The 16,970-nt window shown below is 43.3% G+C and overlaps 1 protein-coding gene across 1 annotated transcript in view; it reads left to right on the forward strand.

Moving 5' to 3' along the window:
* Window positions 1-16,401, forward strand: part of eml5 (EMAP like 5) — a 112,368-nt gene extending 95,967 nt beyond the window's left edge. Inside the window, exons 39-44 of the mRNA XM_061968762.2 lie at window positions 896-1,068; window positions 10,753-10,915; window positions 10,989-11,092; window positions 11,158-11,311; window positions 15,141-15,241; window positions 15,325-16,401. Of these exons, the coding sequence (XP_061824746.2) occupies window positions 896-1,068; window positions 10,753-10,915; window positions 10,989-11,092; window positions 11,158-11,311; window positions 15,141-15,241; window positions 15,325-15,361 (732 nt within the window). The 3' untranslated portion in view covers window positions 15,362-16,401. The remainder of the gene's footprint in view (window positions 1-895; window positions 1,069-10,752; window positions 10,916-10,988; window positions 11,093-11,157; window positions 11,312-15,140; window positions 15,242-15,324) is intronic.
* The last annotated feature ends 569 nt before the right edge of the window (window positions 16,402-16,970 follow it).

Below are 16,970 nucleotides of genomic sequence, written 5' to 3' on the forward strand. Positions count from 1 at the left end.
CAAAGGGTTCAGAGAATCTGGAGAAATCACTGCACGTAAGCTACTAAGCCCGTGACCTTCGATCCCTCAGGCTGTACTGCATCAACAAACGACATCAGTGTGTAAAGGATATCACCACATGGGCTCAGGAACACTTCAGAAACCCACTGTCAGTAACTACAGTTGGTCGCTACATCTGTAAGTGCAAGTTAAAACTCTCCTATGCAAGGCGAAAGCCGTTTATCAACAACACCCAGAAACGCTGTTGGCTTCGCTGGGCCTGAGCTCATCTAAGATGGACTGATACAAAGTGAAAAAGTGTTCTATGGTCTGACGAGTCCACATTTCAAATTGTTTTTGGAAACTGTGGACGTTGTGTCCTCCAGACCATAGAGGAAAAGAACCATCCTGATTGTTATAGGCGCAAAGTTGAAAAGCCAGCATCTGTGATGGTATGGGGGTGTATTAGTGCCCAAGACATGGGTAACTTACACATCTGTGAAGGCGCCATTAATGCTGAAAGGTACATATAGGTTTTGGAGCAACATATGTTGCCATCCAAGCAACGTTACCATGGACGCCCCTGCTTATTTCAGCAAAACAATTCCAAGCCACGTGTTACATCAACGTGGCTTCATAGTAAAAGAGTGCGGGTATTAGACTGGCCTGCCTGTAGTCCAGACCTGTCTCCCATTGAAAATGTGTGGCGCATTATGAAGCCTAAAATACCACAACGGAGACCCCCGGACTGTTGAACAACTTTGTAGTGCATTCAATTGAATGTGGGTTGAAAAGGATTTGCAAACCATTGTATTCCGTTTATATTTACATCCAACACAATTTCCCAACTCATATGGAAATGGGGTTTGTATGATGATGATTTAATACAACTATGTATGGGCTTGTGGGTCAACAGAAGATGCTGAATAAGGTGAACTTGGGTCACCCGGCGCGCACCATAAGCTACAGTCCTGAAGGAGACATGGTGGCCATTGGCATGAAGAATGGAGAGTTCATCATCCTGCTGGTTGCTTCTCTCAAAATCTGGGGCAAGAAAAGGGACCGGCGCTCCCCTATCCAGGACATTAGGTGAGGGTGGTATAAAGAATACATTTTTTAAAACTAGGTCAATGCGATATATCGGACAAGTGCTTTGAGATCTATGAGATTTTGGACATAAGTGTGCTCTCAGGGCTACGCCCCTGGCATAAACACACTATGTCAGGGGTCTGCAACCTGCGGCTCTTTTATCCCTGTGTTGTGGCTCCCACTAGTTTATGCTTCTGTGTACTGGGGCCACTACGCTGTCCCTTGAGGCACTGTCATGACCTTGAAACCGGTGGGGGCGAATGAGAAAAAAAAAAGAGTACATCCTACTAGAAGTTTGGGACATCATTATGGTTGCTCCTTTTTTTTTTGACACAATGCAAGTATGCCAAATCAATAATCACTACACTCAACAAAAAAGTAAGGCATATGATTTCTGTGTTAACAAGACTGTGGCCGGAGTCACATAATTAACCAATAAAATGGAATCCACTGTTAAACACAGAATATCAGGGAATTTGACATAAATGTGAGAAAAATGTTGTCATTGTGAGGAGAAGAAACATTTGTTTGGAAAAATAATGTCTCAGGTACCGCTGATTCATCCGCAAAACACGCAACAGCTCCACGGCGTTCTGAACTAGACAATGTCAACCAAGTCATTAGTACAGATATGTGGAAGACACATGGGTTAAAATGAGAAGTCAAGAAGGACATGCCTTCACCAACCTCAGTGGACAAAAACATCAAGTTTACGAGGATTTAAAAGACAGCAAGTTGCCTTTTTTGGACTGTGATGTCCGCATTGAAGAGAACAGGAGCATCCATGTCGGGGTTTACTGAAACCCCACACATATTGATCAATACCTACTTTTTGACTCACACCACCCACTGGAACACAAACTGGGCGTTATCAGAACCCTATAACACAGAGCTGATAATGTTCCTATCAGCTCACAGGCCAAAGAGAAAGAGAAGAGGCATTTGAAGGAAGCCCTCAAAACCTGTGGCTACCCCAGCTAGTCGTTTGTGAAAAGTGCATCCAGTTCCAGAAGAAACAAGAACAGAGTGACAGACGCAAAAATATTATCAATCCATATGTATCAGGTCTATCTGAGAAACTCAGAAGAATTTTTAACCAACACAACATCCCGGTACACTTCAAACCAGGCAACACCGTGAGACAGACACATCCTAAAGACCGGACACGCCACGCCCACAAAAATAATCTGATGTATGCTATTCAGTGTAATGATGAATGCACAGTGATTCGTATATTAGAGAAACAAAACAACCACTAAGCCAGTCCTTCTCAAATAGTCGGTCGGGCCCCCCTGTGGGTGTGCGTTGGGATGTCAGGGATCTCGGGGAACATGCTTTTTTTACCATACCAGAATATGATGAAGCGTATGTAGCACTTGGCTTCACTGGGAGACAAGGAAATACGGATGTGTTGTTTCCTTTAATGTTAATAAGCTTACAATGTTATGCAGAGGTATAGTTATGACAATTTTATGGACAAATTATACTATTTATAGTCACAATGGAGAGTGGGGCGGGGGGCAATATTTTCATCTTCCTAGTGGGGGCGTAACAGAAAATATTTGAGAAGCACTGCACTAAGCAGGGCAGCACGGGGAAGAGGGGTTAGTGCGTCTGCCTCACAATACGAAGGTCCTGGGTTCGATCCTGCGCTCGGGATCTTTCTGTGTGGAGTTTGCATGTTCTCCCCGTGATTGCGTGGGTTTCCTCCGGGTACTTCAGCTTCCTCCCACCTCCAAAAACATGCACCTGGGGATAGGTTGATTGGCAACACTAAATTGGCCCTAGTGTGTGAATGTGAGTGTGAATGTTGTCTGTCTATCTGTGTTGGCCCTGCGATGAGGTGGCGACTTGTGTGTACCCCGCCTTCTGCCCGAATGCAGCTGAGATAGGCTCCAGCACCCCCCGCAACCCCAAAAGGGACAAGCGGTAGAAAAATGGATGGATGGATGCACTAAGCAGACGTATGGCACAGCATAGACGAGACAGACTCCACAGGGCAAGACTCAGCTGTCTACCTGCACCTCAGGGAGAAACAGCACTCCTTCCATCCATCCATCTTCTTCCGCTTATCCGAGGTCGGGTCGCGGGGGCAGCAGCCTAAGCAGGTAAGCCCAGACTTCCCTCTCCCCAGCCACTTCGTTCAGCTCTTCCTGTGGGACCACGAGGCGTTCCCAGGCCAGCCGGGAGACATAGTCTTCCCAACGTGTCCTGGGTCTTCCCCGCGGCCTCCTACCGGTCGGACATGCCCTAAACACCTCCCTAGGGAGGCGTTCGGGTGGCATCCTGACCAGATGCCCGAACCACCTCATCTGGCTCCTCTCGATGTGGAGGAGCAGCGGCTTTACTTTGAGCTCCTCCCGGATGGCAGAGCTTCTCACCCTATCTCTAAGGGAGAGCCCCGCCACCCGGCGGAGGAAACTCATTTCGGCCGCTTGTACCCGTGATCTTGTCCTTTCGGTCATAACCCAAAGCTCACGACCATAGGTGAGGATGGGAACGTAGATCGACCGGTAAATTGAGAGCTTTGCCTTCCGGCTCAGCTCCTTCTTCACCACAATGGATCGATACAGCGTCCGCATTACTGAAGACGCCGCACCGATCCGCCTGTCGATCTCACGATCCACTCTTCCCTCACTCGTGAACAAGACTCCGAGGTACTTGAACTCCTCCACTTGGGGCAAGATCTCCTCCCCAACCCGGAGATGGCACTCCACCCTTTTCCGGGCGAGAACCATGGACTCGGACTTGGAGGTGCTGATTCTCATCCCAGTCGCTTCACACTCAGCTGCAAACCGATCCAGTGAGAGCTGATGATCCTGGCCAGATGAAGCCATCAGGACCACATCATCTGCAAAAAGCAGAGACCTAATCCCGCAGCCACCAAACCAGATCCCCTCAACGCCTTGACTGCGCCTAGAAATTCTGTCCATAAAAGTTATGAACAGAATCGGTGACAAAGGGCAGCCTTGGCGGAGTCCAACCCTCACTGGAAACGTGTACGACTTACTGCAGGCAATGCGAACCAAGCTCTGGCACTGAGCATACAGGGAGCGGACTGCCACAATCAGACAGTCCGATACCCCATACTCTCTGAGCACTCCCCACAGGACTTCCCGAGGGACACGGTCGAATGCCTTCTCCAAGTCCACAAAACACATGTAGACTGGTTGGGCAAACTTCCATGCACCCTCAAGGACCCTGCCGAGAGTATAGAGCTGGTCCACAGTTCCACGACCAGGACGAAAACCACACTGTTCCTCCTGAATCCGAGGTTCGACTATCCGACGTAGCCTCCTCTCCAGTACACCTGAATAGACCTTACCAGGAAGGCTGAGGAGTGTGATCCCACGATAGTTAGAACACACCCTCCGGTTCCCCTTCTTAAAGAGAGGAACCACCACCCCGGTCTGCCAATCCAGAGGCACCGCCCCCGATGTCCACGCGATGCTGCAGAGTCTTGTCAACCAAGACAGCCCCACAGCATCCAGAGCCTTAAGGAACTCCGGGCGGGTCACCGAGGAGCTTTTTAACTACCTCAGCAACCTCAGCCCCAGAAATAGGAGAGCCCACCACAGACTCCACAGGCACTGCTTCCTCATAGGAAGACGTGTTGGTGGGATTGAGGAGGTCTTCGAAGTATTACCTCCACCGATCCATAACATCCGCAGTCGAGGTTAGCAGAACACCATCCTCGCCATACACGGTGTTGATAGTGCACTGCTTCCCCTTCCTGAGGAGGCGGATGGTGGTCCAGAATTGCTTCGAAGCCGTCCGGAAGTCGTTTTCCATGGCTTCCCCAAACTCCTCCCATGTCCGAGTTTTTGCCTCTGCGACCGCTGAAGCCGCACACCGCTTGGCCTGTCTGTACCTGTCCGCTGCCTCAGGAGTCCTATGAGCCAAAAGAACCCGATAGGACTCCTTCTTCAGCTTGACGGCATCCCTCACCGCCGGTGTCCACCAACGGGTTCTCGGATTACCGCCACGACAAGCACCAACTACCTTGCGGCCACAGCTCCAATCAGCCGCCTCGACAATAGAGGCGCGGAACATGGTCCATTCGGACTCAATGTCCAGCACCTCCCTCGTGACATGTTCAAAGTTCTTCCGTAGGTGGGAATTGAAACTCTCTCTGACAGACGTTCCCAGCAAACCCTCACAATGCGTTTGGGCCTGCCAGGTCTGTCCGGCATCCTCCCCCACCATCGCAGCCAACTCACCACCAGGTGGTGATCGGTAGAAAGCTCCGCCCCTCTCTTCACCCGAGTGTCCAAAACATGAGGCCGCAAATCCGATGACACAACTACAAAGTCGATCATGGAACTGCGGCCTAGGGTGTCCTGGTGTCAAGTGCACATATGGACACCCTTATGTTTGAACATGGTGTTCGTTATGGACAATCTGTGACGGGCACAAAAGTTGAATAACAAAACACCGCTCGGGTTCAGATCCGGGCAGCCATTCTTCCCAATCACGCCTCTCCAGATTTCACTGTCGCTGCCAACATGAGCATTGAAGTCCCCCAGTAGAACAAGGGAATCACCCGGGGGAGCACTCTCCAGTACTCCCTCGAGTGAATCCAAAAAGGGTGGGTACTCTGAGCTCTGCGGTTTGGCGCGTAAGCGCAAACCACAGTCAGGACCCGTTCCCCCACCCGAAGGCGGAGGGAAGTTACCCTCTCGTCCACCGGGTTGAACTCCAACGTGCAGGCTCTGAGCCGGGGGGAAACGAGAATTGCCACCCCAGCCCGTCGCCTCTCACTGCCGCCAACGCCAGAGTGGAAGAGAGTCCATCCCCTCTCGAGAGAACTGGTTCCAGAGCCCTTGCTGTGCGTCGAAGTGAGTCCGACTATATCTAGCCGGAACTTCTCGACCTCGCGCACTAGCTCAGGCTCCTTCCCCCCCAGCGAGGTGACGTTCCACGTCCCAAGAGCTAGCTTCTGTAGCCGAGGATCGGACCGCCAAGTGCCCTGCCTTCGGCTGCCGCCCAGCTCACATCGCACCCGACCTCTATGACCCCTGCTATGGGTGGTGAGCCCATTGGAGGGGGGACCCACGTTGCCTCTTCGGGCTGTGCCCGGCCGGGCCCCATGGGGACAGGCTCGGCCACCAGGCGCTCGCCATCGTGCCCCACCTCCGGGCCTAGCTCCAGAGGGGGGCCCCGGTGACCCGCGTCCGGGCGAGGGAAATCTGGGTCCTTGGTTTTTATTTTTCATGGAGGTCTTCGAGCTGCTCTTTGTCTGATCCCTCACCTAGGACCAGTTTGTCTTGGGAGACCATACCAGGGGGCATAAAGCCCCCGGACAACATATTTCCTAGGATCATTGGGAGACGCAAACTCCTCTACCATGTTAAGGTGGCAGCTCAGAGAGGAGTAAAAAAAAAAAAACAGCACTCCTTTGAGAACAAAAATGTACAGATTCTGGACAGGGAGGACAGATGGTATGAAAGAGGAGTGAGGGATAGCCATCTATGTCAAGGTTGAAAAAACATCCCTGAACAGAGGAGGAGAGGCCTGTGACGCCACCTATCTCCCACATACAACACTGTCCTTTCAGCGTATCCTAAAAGACTCTGCAATTTAGCCTCTAACAAATAACAGAATATCTCTAACAGGCATTAAAAAACCTTCTGGTCACAGATGCTCCTTTGTGCCATTTGTTTACAACTGAATGGAATGCTAACGTGTGTGATTCCGACTGTTGTTTGGCGGTTAGTGGTCGATCCACAGCGATCGTTCTGCCAAACTATACCTCAATGCTAACTAGAGGAAATTATACTTCAACGACTATAGTTGACATTGAAAGCAGTATTGCTTGTTTGTATCTCAACCGTTTTTGTTTTTTCTCACTATGATAGGGCGAACCCATCCTTGCCCTGGCACACCCTCCTGGTATTGGAGTATAAATATTTGGGGTTTTAGCACCAGCCACTAGGCTAGATCTGACCAACCTAAGTCTATGAGCATGAACTGATGAAACCTACTTGGATGAGAGGCGAAACGTCTTCTAGGACAAACCAAACCAACCCATATATTTACACCAATAAAGGATTTTTGCATTTAATTAGCAAACATTTTATTACATTTTATTTTACCCAAAAAATACACACCTACTGGTGGTAAAATAAGTGTAAAAAGTAAAAAATTGAATTAAAAACAAGTGAAATGGAAAAACTGAATGTTATTGCTGTTTTAAATTGTTATTGTTGTTTAAATGTATTGCTATTATTAATATTATACTTGTTGTGGTTTATTTGTTACTAATTTATATGCAGGTTTTTTTTTAAACTATATTTAATGTTGTGTTTTGGTGGTTCAAAGAATACTCAAAAAATATAAAGTAATAAATAATTGTGTAATTATTTGTGATTAAAATATCAATCAAAATAATTGTGATTATTATTTTTGCCATAACTGTCCAGCCCTATTCTAGGGGAAGTCTTTCCAGGTGAGAAACCATGACGTTTAACTTTTCATGATTTAGTTTTGTTGCAAATCCATCCATCCATCCATCCATTTCCTACCGCTCATTCCCTTCTGGGTCACGGGGGGCGCTGGAGCCTATCTCAGCTACAATCGGGCGAAAGGTGGGGTACACCCTGGACAAGTCGCCACCTCATCGCAGGGCCAACACAGATAGACAGACAACATTCACACTCACATTCACACACTAGGGCCAATTTTTAGTGTTGCCAATCAACCTATCCCCAGGTGCATGTCTTTGGAGGTGGGAGGAAGCCGGATCAACAATGGTAAATAGAGAGGGATTTAGTGTCATTGGAACTGTTGCTGTGTTACAATACTTTAACTGCAAACAAAGAAGGCATTTTTGCTAAGGTGGGCAGTATGCCTCATGAGTGAATCGCATCAACACAGGACAAGTACCAAAAGCCAACCAATTACAGCCTTTGCTATGTCGCTGCGACGCAAGGTACGTCACGCTACAGAAGAGGATTTGGAGGAGGATGAAAGAGGATGAAAGAGCTGCTTATAGAGCAAAAGTACAGAAACCATGGAAACACCTAGTAAATGAGAAACATGGAAGAAAAGGAGATGTGTGACAATCAGTGTTAGGCATAATAAGGTGTGGGTTTTAACCTGGACAATTTATAGGGAAAAACTAATAAAGAAACCACAAACAAAAAAGCATTCAAAATACTAGTAAAAAAATAACATGACAGGAACATAATGTGATAATACATTAAAGGAAGCTATATAGCATTAACTTCAATATAGTGATCAGATAGGTATTGTGGCTCCAAGTGTGAGCTTGATTATGCGGAAATTCGCCCAAATGGCTCTTTTGATGTAAAAGGTTTCCAACCCCTGCTCTATGCGGTTGTTTAGGGCCACAACTACACTGCAAAAACTGAAATCTAAGTAAGATTAAATACCTCAAATAAGGGTGATATTTGCTTATTTTCTGTCTGATAAGATATTTCTTCTCACTAAGCAGATTTTATGTTAGTGTTTTGCTCCTAAATGATCTCAGTAAGATATTACAGCTTGTTGCTGAGATTTGATAACCTATATTGAGTAAAACATGCTTGAAACTAGAATATCAACTGTTAAAAAGCTGTGTCATCAACACTCACAAGTATAAAACTACTTTTTTAAAGTAATAATTTCTTATTTCAAGCATGAAATAAAAAATCCTGACTTTGACACAATTGTGTCTCATAATTAAACTGACAGTTAATATTTAAACATTTAACATGTGACATTTCAAAATAATTTTGAACCGAAATAGTTCATGCACATTTAGATAAATTCTTCAAAATTACACAAAAAAAAAAATTGGCCGGGGGCCGGGCTGTAAATATATATATATATATATTCCTTGCTCACTAATTGACTGAAAGAGCACGCACTAGGCGCAATGATGTCATGTTATTGATGGGAAAATGCATTTTTAGACAATATGATTTGCCTGAGCGTTGCCTTTTTGCCTTTCAATTAAGAAAAATAAATTAGTTTTTAGTATAAGTTTGCTGGTTTCAAGAAATGTAATGCCGAGCTCATATCATTATGTCAAGATAATGGCACTAGCATTTACTTAATTTAAGAATATTTTTCAACATATTGAGCAAAAAGGTCTCATATTTGTTTTTTCTACCAAGAAAAGTGCACTTGTTATGAGTGAGAATATACTTATTTTAAGGTATTTTTGGGTTCATTGAGATTAGCTAATTTTACTTGTTTTGGAAAGTCTTGATAAGCCAAATTTTCTTGTTCTATTGGCAGATAATTTTGCTTAGTTCAAGTAAAATACCCCTAATTTTTGTATTTTTTTTCCTTGTTTTTGAACACTGACTTTTTCCAGTGTACTTAGGGGACACGTTATCATGACGACCGGTCACTTCAGTGGCTGATCACCACCGTGGTCGTCGTGCTCTGCAGGTGTTTGCTTGTTCTACTTTGATGGACCGAATTACCTAATGGATACAACTATAGTTTGTTCCTGGTTAATTTCAATTTAGCAGTGAGTCAACATGACCTTTTAATAGTTTTAGTTTGGTTTAGCAAGATCGCAGCTGCATCCATTCAAAAGCCCATAGAGATCATTACTAATCGCTTTGAATGCCGTCATCGTGACATATTTATGGCTGTATTTCTAAAACAACCATACTATTTAAATGTATATTGTAACCGTACCTTTCCCCTAAAGATATGTCTAAAATTCATTAGTTTTTGCCCATTTACTGTGTTTTCTATACTCTTTCAATAAATACAATCTCAATAAATGCAATCAACCAACCAGTCCTGTTTTGAATTGGCTTCACTGCGGTAGGAGATATCGAATACTTTTCTTTCCTATTATGCCACAAAGTGTGAAGCACAATGCACCACTTTTTAAGGTTTTATATCTTCTTTTTTTTTAAATTGCGCTTCATAGTGCTGTTTGCAGTCCTATTATTGTTACGATCCGGCATGGTGTGATGTCTGCGCTTCCAAAGATGTGGAGGACTTCAGGTCGCTTGCAGGTTACATAATGATTAAATTCCAAGACACAAAGTCAAATACAAAACTTAGGTACAATCCTAAGCATGGAATGAACCTCGAGGCTTACTTAGTATAGTGACACGAATTACATGCGAAGAAGGTAAATAGTCTAAATGCTCGTAGAACGTACTTAAACAGTCGCGTATAGCGACTGACAAACCAGAGCCAAGTGAACGGCGACACAGGTATCTAAAGGGGCGTGATTAGCGACAAAAACACCTGGTGGGGACACGAATCACTAAGCAAAGGCAGGTGCGTCAAATCAGAGCACCTCGTAACAATAAAGTAAACAAAACGAACCAAATGGTGCTTGGAACAAAACTAAACTAAAAGAAAGGAAAATGCTACCAAACATAAACTGAGACATGACCAGGGCAACGGATCATGACAACTATATTTGCAATCTCTTCTTGCCATCTGCCCGTCACTGCATCTGACCACTGATTGGTCACCTGCTGCGTGCGGTCAGCCATTGAGAAAAGTCAGCACCACAGAGCTAGTCAGTGAGCTTGTTGGCGGTCTAATGAACACAGGCTTCGGTTGGAGCGGCATGGTGCCAGTCCTTGACTCGTCTCTATTCAATACAGTGTAACATTATTTTTGGACGGTAAAAGGTGCAGGGGACCAAAACTGCCTTTTGAAAAAGTTATGGTCTGACAGACCCAGCGTCTCTCTTTCCAGGTTCAGCCCAAATTCCCGCTTCCTGGCCGTCGGCTCCACTGAGAGCGCTGTCGACTTCTACGATCTGACGCTCGGCCCGCAGCTGAACCGCATCAACTGCTGCCGGGATATCCCCAGCTTTGTCATGCAGATGGACTTCTCTGCAGACAGCACGTACATCCAGGTGCAGACCCTACAGCGGTGCATTCAGGGGTCCCATCACACACCCACTAATGTTCCTTTTGGCTTTGAATCAGGTCTCCACTGGTGCTTACAAGCGTCTGGTGTATGAGGTGCCATCAGGGAAGCACGTCTTAGAGCAGTCCCACATCGACAGGATTACCTGGGCTACCTGGACCAGGTCAGATGAAAAGCATTGCTGTTGTGTTCTTACTTGTGCTTTGACCTTTCCATCACTGTGTGCAGTGTCCTCGGCGACGAGGTGGTTGGCATCTGGTCCCGTAACTCAGACAAAGCAGACGTCACCTGTGCCTGCGTGTCCCATTCAGGCCTTAATGTAGTCACAGGTGATGACTTTGGAATGGTCAAGCTGTTTGACTTCCCATGTCCAGACAAGTTTGTAAGTATGATTGGACTTCCTTTTACTTCTATTGTTTGTTTGGTTTTGACTATTTTTTTTTGTAACAATGTACAGTATAAAGTATGTAATACAGGTCTTTTACAGACACTTTATTTTAATATAGCACTTCCAGTGGGTGAGTAAAAAAAAACTACTGTATTTTACCGGCCCATAGGGCGCACCAGATTATATGACGATGAGCGGGTCTAGTCAGGTCTACAAAAGGCGCACCGAATTATAGGGTGCATCAAAGGGGTCATATATATATATTTTTTTTTTTAATTGAAAACACTTCCTCGTGGTCTACATAACATGTAATGGTGGTTCTTTGGTCAAAATGTTGCATAGATTGTTTTACAGATAATCTTCAAGCCGCTTTTTGGCAGTCACATCAGGATGCACCGTTTTGTGGGCGGTCTTATTTACGTGGCTCACCCTTGGCACCGTCTTTGTTGTAGCAGTGTAGCGTGCAAGTTAAATAACATTCAGACTTTACTTCAATCAATAACGGAGCAGCATCTCCTCATCCGTGGCTCACTAGTGCAATAAAAACATCAGAAATGTGTCCTGTGAAAAATCGTCCGACCGGAACTCATTACTAAAGTTCCTTGGGTGAATAATGTAAACTCACTACACCGGTAGGTTTTAGTGCTTTCATGGCGAGTTTAATGACAGATATATATATATAAGAACTTTACACTACTTTATATTACAAACGTTTGTACAAATGACAACAGCGAATGATGAATGTCCATAACAAAAAAATAGAGAAAAAGAAGAAGCTTATCGACTACGGTGTCGCCACAGACTACAAAGGTGCATATGCGCAAATTTTCAGGACTTATGCAGATCAGCAGGTACCAGAAGGTAAGAAAAGTTGCTTTTGCATAATATTGCAAAACAAGACGCCAGATAATATGTCTTACCTTATACACACACCATAATAATACTTGTATGTTGAAGCACAGTACAATCCATCAAGAGGTGTGGCTTCATAGCTTACCAAAGTCGTACTAAAACATTTTGATTTTTGAGCGCCGTGTGTAATGTTCTATATTTTCAATGGAACAATTTTGGTGTTATTTACTTGAGTCATATTGCCATCATAGTGCAGTCTACACGTATCTCATGTGTGACTGCCATCTACTGGTAACACTTATCATTTTACCATGTTCCAAATAAAATAGCTTTGAGGTCGGTAAGCACAACCAAAATTATTCCGTACATTAGGCGCACCAGGTTATAAGGCGCACTGTCGAGTTTTGAGAAAATGACAGGATTTTTAAGTGCGCCTTATAGTCCGAAAAATAAGTTTTTATGAAGACTGTATGGACTTCTGTCCCTTGTTTATTGCTGTGAATTGGTTACGGACATGATTGTGATCAAATAATTTCCCGTAAATAGCTTATAAATCAAATATTTTCATAGCTAGGGCATAAAAAAAATGTTTACAACCTTCTAAAAAATGTTTTTCAATAAAATGAGAGCCCTCTATGCATGAAATAACACCCTTTAGTCACCTTTCCACTTGTTTAATCCAATATAGTAATGCTGCCTGAGGCTGAGCCAATCAGTGGCTGAATTGAAAAGTGTGCTCTGATTTGTTTGGTCTCCTCCAGTGGCCAATATTTTACTGTACTGTTGATATTTGTTTATTTAGCCATTTTTCTGCTTGAAAATGCTTAATTTAGTACCAAAACATTGTAGAATATGCTTCAAAAAAATGTAAATACAGTAGTACCTGCGCTTAATTGGTATTTGAAATCAACGCCGCCCATTCAAATGAGTTGAAGTAAATTTAATTGGTGTTTGCCCCCGAATACAGCACAATTTTAACATGAAACTTGTTTTTAAAAATGAATACAAACTTATTGATAAGCAATATTATTTCATGGAATAATGTAATAATAATGTACAACTTTTAACTTGGAGAGTGAACTTCTAGGATATCTCCTTCCAGTTGCTGCGTCCAACACACCATCAGCAGATTTTCGATATTTTCATCAATAAATGTTTACCGTTTAAATTATTAATTTTTTTTCCATCCCTGGCTGCCGTAAGACTCATTCTTATTCGGTATGGTGCAGACTCTCTATGCTCGAACTGCTTTGCCAAATTTGGTATGTCATGCTTTTGTTGATCCATCCATCCATTTCTACCGCTTATTCCCTTTGGGGTCGCTGGAGCCTATCTCAGCTACAATCGGGCGGAAGGCGGGGTACACCCTGGACAAGTCGCCACCTCATCGCAGGCTTTTGTTGATTTCTTCCTTTAATTAAATGAATATCATCATCTCTTCTCAGCACTCTCCTTCACAATCACTTTCTTCCTTCCCATGGTTGGAAAACAAAGTTTGTCAATATCTAGCTATGAAGTAATGCTAGCAAGTAAGACCAGATGTTTTGGGCAGATTTAATGAGGTTCAACGTGACATTTGTTACGCCAACTAATGGCGGAGATACTTGCAACTCACATTTTTGCTTGCAACTTAAAGCAAAACAACAAAACAATTAGCCGAGGTACAGCTCTCATCTCAAAACAGTCTTAAGTTGAGGTATCACTGTATATTAAAAAAAAAATCTGGAGGGTGGTGAAGCCGCAATATTTGATGCGTGGTGTGGCAAAAGACAACTGTACTTGATATTATTGCAATAGCAGTCATTTACAACTGCTCTGTACCATAGTGAGAGGTGTGTCTATAACAGTGGTTCTTAACCTTGTTGGAGGTACCGAACCCCACCAGTTTCATATGCGCATTCACCGAACACTCCTTTTTTTCAAATACAAGACAAAGTTATTATATGTTTTTGGTAACACTTTAGTATGGGGAACATATTCTAAGTAACAAAGACATAATTTAGAGTTATTTGGTGAGGGTTAGGGCCAGGGTTAGAGGGTTAGGGTTATAATAAGGCCATGCAGAATAAGGCATTAGGGGCGGTATAGCTCGGTTGGTAGAGCGGCCGTGCCAGCAACTTGAGGGTTGCAGGTTTGATCCCCGCTTCCGCCATCCTAGTCACTGCCGTTGTGTCCTTGGGCAAGACACTTTACCCACCTGCTCCCAGTGCCACCCACACTGGTTTAAATGTAACTTAGATATTGGGTTTCACTAAGCAAAGCGCTTTGAGTCACTTCAGAAAAAGCGCTATATAAATGTAATTCACTTCACAATTCACATTAATAAGTACTTAATAATGACTAGTTAAGAGCCAATATGTTACTAATTTGCATGTTAATAAGCAACTAATTAATGGTGAATATGTTCCCCATACTAAAATTTAACCATGTTTTTTTTACTAGTGCACAACATGAACCGTGCATGAACATCACCTTGTTCAAACAACAAAACCAACACAGTGCATAAAACTCACAACAAATTACACACCTGCAAATCAGTGTGACTTCTGCTGTTGCCGTATCCGTAATACGGCGATAGGAAGAAGTTTTTATTTACACGATGAGTCGGATGTGTTTTGACCTCTACCATGAATTGATTAACATGGACCCCGACTTAGTTGAAAAACTTATTCCGGTGTTACCATTTAGTGGTCAATTGTACGTAATATGTACTGTACTGTGCAATCTACTAATAAAGTCTCAATCAATCAATCCGCCGAACCCCTGAGCCCGACTCACTGAACCCCTAGGGTTCGATCGAACCCAGGTTAAGAACCACTGGTCTATACTGTTGGCTCTCATGAAGCTACAAATAATAATAACTGTGTGTCTAATGATTTCGTATTGCCTGACAAGCAACTTCAAGTTCTATGTTGTGAATAGCTTAAAAACTACAATTGATTATGTGCCTTTTTTATATATATTTTCTTAGGCAAAACATAAACGCTTTTTGGGCCATTCGGCTCACTTAACAAACGTACGCATCACTAGCGGAGACCGCTTTGTGGTGAGTGCTGGTGGAGATGACAGAAGGTATGTATTTAAATCACAACATAGTTCATCAATGACTTTGCCATCAGAACGTCAGCTGTCCCTTTTTCTGTCTGCTTTTGTAGCCTTTTTGTGTGGAGGTGTGTCCACGCCCCCCACTGAGGACCACATCTGTACCGCACTGCCCTTCGCCTCCCAGCGTGGCTCTCCAGTGAAGCATAAAGGATGCGTTTAAAGTAGAAAATTACTGCCTCAAAGCGTGGTGCGTGCACATTCTAGGGTGAATTGTAAACCAAGGTGGCATTCATTCAGCCACTATTCTCATTACATCATCACTGAAAAAACCAACATCCATTGTGTATGTATGTGTTAAGGGATGGGTGTCCTAAAAGGCAGTCCTGCCAGTTGAAGGCCTATTGTGTTACTAACAATGCCATTAAAAAAAATACATGTAGCAAACTCAATTAGCCTTAATGTGAGCGTTATGAGGGTTTGTTTTTGTTGTGGTCATTTGTATGTTCTATTTTTTTACTTACAACTTCTGTGGCCTTCCTCCCGAATGTAACATCCACTGTTATGTTCTGGATGTCAGCATGCCAAAGCAGACTATGCACTGTACACCCGACCCAGTCACTGTGTCACCCCGATGGTTTATCTACGTGCTTGTGATGTAGTGCTGGTAATGGTAGTGGTTGTTGTTGATTGGTTAATCCCTTTCATGACTGTGTTAGTGTTTGTTAACGGGTGTGCATGGAAGAAAATCTGTCTCCCTAGAAGGGAACATAGCTGTAACTTGATGTTCCGAATATTTCTATCACTTTACAGAGTCCGCTGCTACCATGTATACTGAAAATGTCACATTTTCATCAATAGGAAGGGTGAAAGTTAGTGTTTGTGTAACTGGATATATTAATGGAATGTTTTATCTGCAAGAAAAATAAGTCTCCTTTTACGACTATATAAAAACAATATTCTACATATTTTGATTTACACCAGTGTAAATACCATTTGTAGATATTCTTTTTGTATATTTTTGTGAAATGTTTCTTAAAGTCCACTTTAATATTTAAAAGAAGAAGAAACCATGAACAGGGGGTTTTTCACTTGTGACTGTATAATGTTATGTGTGCAAATACAACACTTTATTTAACCAATGTGATCAAACTATTGGTGCTCAATTGTTATTAAAAAAAATCATGGCTGCTTTGTCTCTTTATTTTTTTGTTTTTGGGAAAAACTTTCCAAAGGGAAACTATGCTGCACTTTTCAAAAATATCAGAGAGATGAAAGAATTCGCAAAGTTCTGTACTCCTGTTTTTATATAGGTAAGTAAATTTTATTTATACAGCGCTTTTCACAGATAAAATCACAAAGCGCTGTACAAAACATAGGTGAAGTAAAACAATTCAATTAAAACAACGGGGGCAACATCATAAAAAGTGGATTAAAAATGATAGTTAAAAGGTGAATTAACTAAAAAGACAAGTTTTCAAATGTTTTTTAAAAGTTTCAACACAAGATCATGGAGGGACTGGTGCAAATTGTTCCAGAGTCTGGGAGCTGTAGCCTGGAATGCCAGGTCTTCACGGGGTTTAAAACAAGTTTGTTTTGTTTTTTTGTCCTGTCCAGCTTCTCAGGCAAATCATATAGTTGATGTAGATGCCCATATCGGCTGTTCAGATTTACTTTACAAAAGAGAAGTGTAGGATACTTCTCTTGTTGCCTTATTTGTATTTGACTTTATTAAATGTATTTATATTATCTTTTTTTT

The sequence above is a fragment of the Nerophis lumbriciformis genome, linkage group LG08, assembly GCF_033978685.3.
Source record: "Nerophis lumbriciformis linkage group LG08, RoL_Nlum_v2.1, whole genome shotgun sequence".
NCBI classification, from domain to species: Eukaryota; Metazoa; Chordata; class Actinopteri; order Syngnathiformes; family Syngnathidae; genus Nerophis; species Nerophis lumbriciformis.